Below are 2,784 nucleotides of genomic sequence, written 5' to 3' on the forward strand. Positions count from 1 at the left end.
CTCAGAGAAGGAGCACCTAACACATTACTGAATATATTTCATCATCCAGATGTGAAACTTCATATAAACACAAGGTATTAAAAGAAAGGAGCCCTAGAAAAAGATCGCATCTACCCAAACCATCTACAAATTGTGTGGCGCATTTGTGATCAAAACAGTCAACAGCAAGGAGGTTTTCTTCATTGAGCAAGAGGATTCACATATTTACAGCCATATTGTTATCAACAACTCACTAATTTTTTTTTTTAATGAAAACAAAACAATATAGAATAGATTGAACAAAAGAATCAGCTTTAAGGAGAGACTTAACTATTAAGCTGCTATAAGTTATACTGGAATCCTAACACAAATAAATATGATTCAGAATATAATTACAATTACACTGATTGAACATTTCCATGTCTTAATTTCCCTCCAAGTAATCTTTTAACTAGTTTTGCATCTTTGGAAGTGTATTCTGTTAGTATCTCACCCTAGCTACACCTTGCGTAGCATTTGTGTCATCCAATTTTAAGCTTCTCGTGTGAAAGGTCCTTCAGCTGAGAACCAGTATTTGTGAGTTCTGTAAAATTTTACCTCTGTTTTAGTCCCATTTTCTTTCATTCATGTGGCAGTCTTGAACTGCGAATTTGAAATCATGTCTTGTACTTGCCCATTGTTTTCTTTCAGTATATTCTTACTCTTCTTCTTTATTAAACTGGATTGTGAGAGAGCAACATATTTGACTAAGAACAAAGTAGGTGAAACAATAAGTGCATTAGATCTTGTTTCCATATCTATAGCTTTAGAGTGCTTTTCCTCTCCTAAGCTCTAGTACAAGGCTTAGAGATTCATATTTTCCAAACAACATACAAAATGTTGGCAAAGCATCCTGAATGCCAGTTTCAGCTTTGAATTAACTATGATCAGGATAATAGAGTGTATTGAAGGATATGCTCCAGTTACTACTAAAGATACTGCAACCTTCACAAAATCTTTGCTTTGAGAAGTTGACAAAGTCAAAAGTATTTGAGCTACAAAACTGGAAATATATAGGATCAGGAAAGAAATAATGGATTTGATGGCAATTAAATGAACATCTATCAAAGGATCCCTGAGGCTATCTACATAGCATTGCATCTTCTTGGTGTGTTTCCACAGAGAAATAATTAAAAGGCCTGAAGTTATCATAGATAGTACCAGAGGAAAAAAACAACCTGTAAAGTAAAGAAGAAGCAGGTACAAATGTGAACTATTCCAGTCACCGATACGTGCTGTGCTATTCTCTCCACAGTTCCCTGTTGACCTGCAGAGGTAGGTGTTGGGTGTAATCCATAACAAAGGAAATGAAGTTACAGAAGAGATCACCAGTGATCCTAGGAGCAGCCATGGGATTATCACAGTTATTCTGAGCTTGATCTGTAGCAACAACCACTGGGTGACATTGATTATTTTAACACAGTAAAGGACATAGAGCCAAGTACTGAACCACAGACTGGCATGGTTTACAAACATCCATATAGCACCAAAAGTTTTGTACACAGAAGCCAACTTAAACACATCTGTAAAGTAAAGACTGTGAATGTACATCATTACAGTCACCTGCAAAATAAATCTTGATGTGCTCAGGAAGATCAGGATCATATCAGCTGCAGATATTCTTTTGTTTTTGATCCAGTTAATGCTATTAACAGCAGTAATAAATCCATTTCCCATAAATCCAACAACAACTTCAATAGCAACAATGCACATTGAAACGATGAGAACTGGTGGTAGCATCTTGCTGCTCTGGTCACTTCTGCCTGTTTAACTTGTGGAGCTGTGCAGGAAGATGAGTAGACAACACGGTATATGACTAGCCCTAGTCCGAGACTGCTCACTTTATATCTAAGAAGAAAAACACATCTGGAATTGATAGCAGAAAATGATTGCTGGGATTGTTCCTGAGTTTGCAAATTAGAGGACTTAGCAATTAATTCTAACCCTTCACATACAAAAGATTTGCCTATATTCTTCATTAGGGATATGAGATAGTCAGCTGCATTAACCTATCCATCTTTTACCCTATTATATTCCAACCTAGCGTGACAGGAGGCTATATGATTCTACAGTTTGACTATACCTAACAATGTGGAAGGGATGTATCACACAAAGCACCACAAGCAGAAGCTTGTTAGGAGATAATGAGAGATTACTCATCCACAAACTCATTAATTCAATCTACAAAAGTAATCATAAAATCATAGAATTGTTTGAGTTGGGAGACCCCTTAAATTTTATCTTGTCCAACTCCCCTGCAATTAATAGGAACATTTATAGCTAAATCATGTAATACTGGCCCAGAAATATTGTCAATAAATGTTTTCTAACTGTAGAAGTATGAAGAAAGAACGAAATACTTTGACAACAGAGTAGAAAGAATCTTAGATTATCTGGTAACTGGAAAAGTACTTTAAGATTTAAGACAATAAATTGTTCTGGAGTCCATTTCTCAGCAAAGTAAATTGACTCAGAGTGATAGACAGACCAAGCTTCTAATCAGAATGCAATAAAACCTTCCAGTTGGATTAAGTGTTTACTGTTATGCCCAAGCTTCAAGTTTTTGATGAATTTTAAAGTAGTGAAATAGCTAATTTAAACTAGTATAAGTTCATCAATTTACTAAAATAAAGATCTCCGTATCTTTTTTTTCTGTTAATACTTTTGTCACATTGAATTTACATTAAAGCTTAGGTCCTACTTATCACAATAACTGAGGGAGAGGGGACGAGAGGGGAAGAGGAGAGAAGGGTATCTTTTATTGTT

General features: G+C 35.5%; 1 protein-coding gene across 1 annotated transcript; it reads right to left on the reverse strand.

The window, feature by feature from the left end:
- Window positions 1–822: 822 nt before the first annotated feature.
- Window positions 823–1,758, reverse strand: LOC136044800 (taste receptor type 2 member 40-like). Its single transcript, XM_065730327.1, has one exon. The coding sequence runs from the start codon at window positions 1,756–1,758 to the stop codon at window positions 823–825; it is 936 nt and encodes a 311-aa protein (XP_065586399.1).
- Window positions 1,759–2,784: the final 1,026 nt, after the last annotated feature.

Source organism: Cyrtonyx montezumae, unplaced genomic scaffold, assembly GCF_038088225.1.
Source record: "Cyrtonyx montezumae isolate F1298 unplaced genomic scaffold, pur_monq_1.0 scaffold_12, whole genome shotgun sequence".
Classification (NCBI taxonomy): Eukaryota; Metazoa; Chordata; class Aves; order Galliformes; family Odontophoridae; genus Cyrtonyx; species Cyrtonyx montezumae.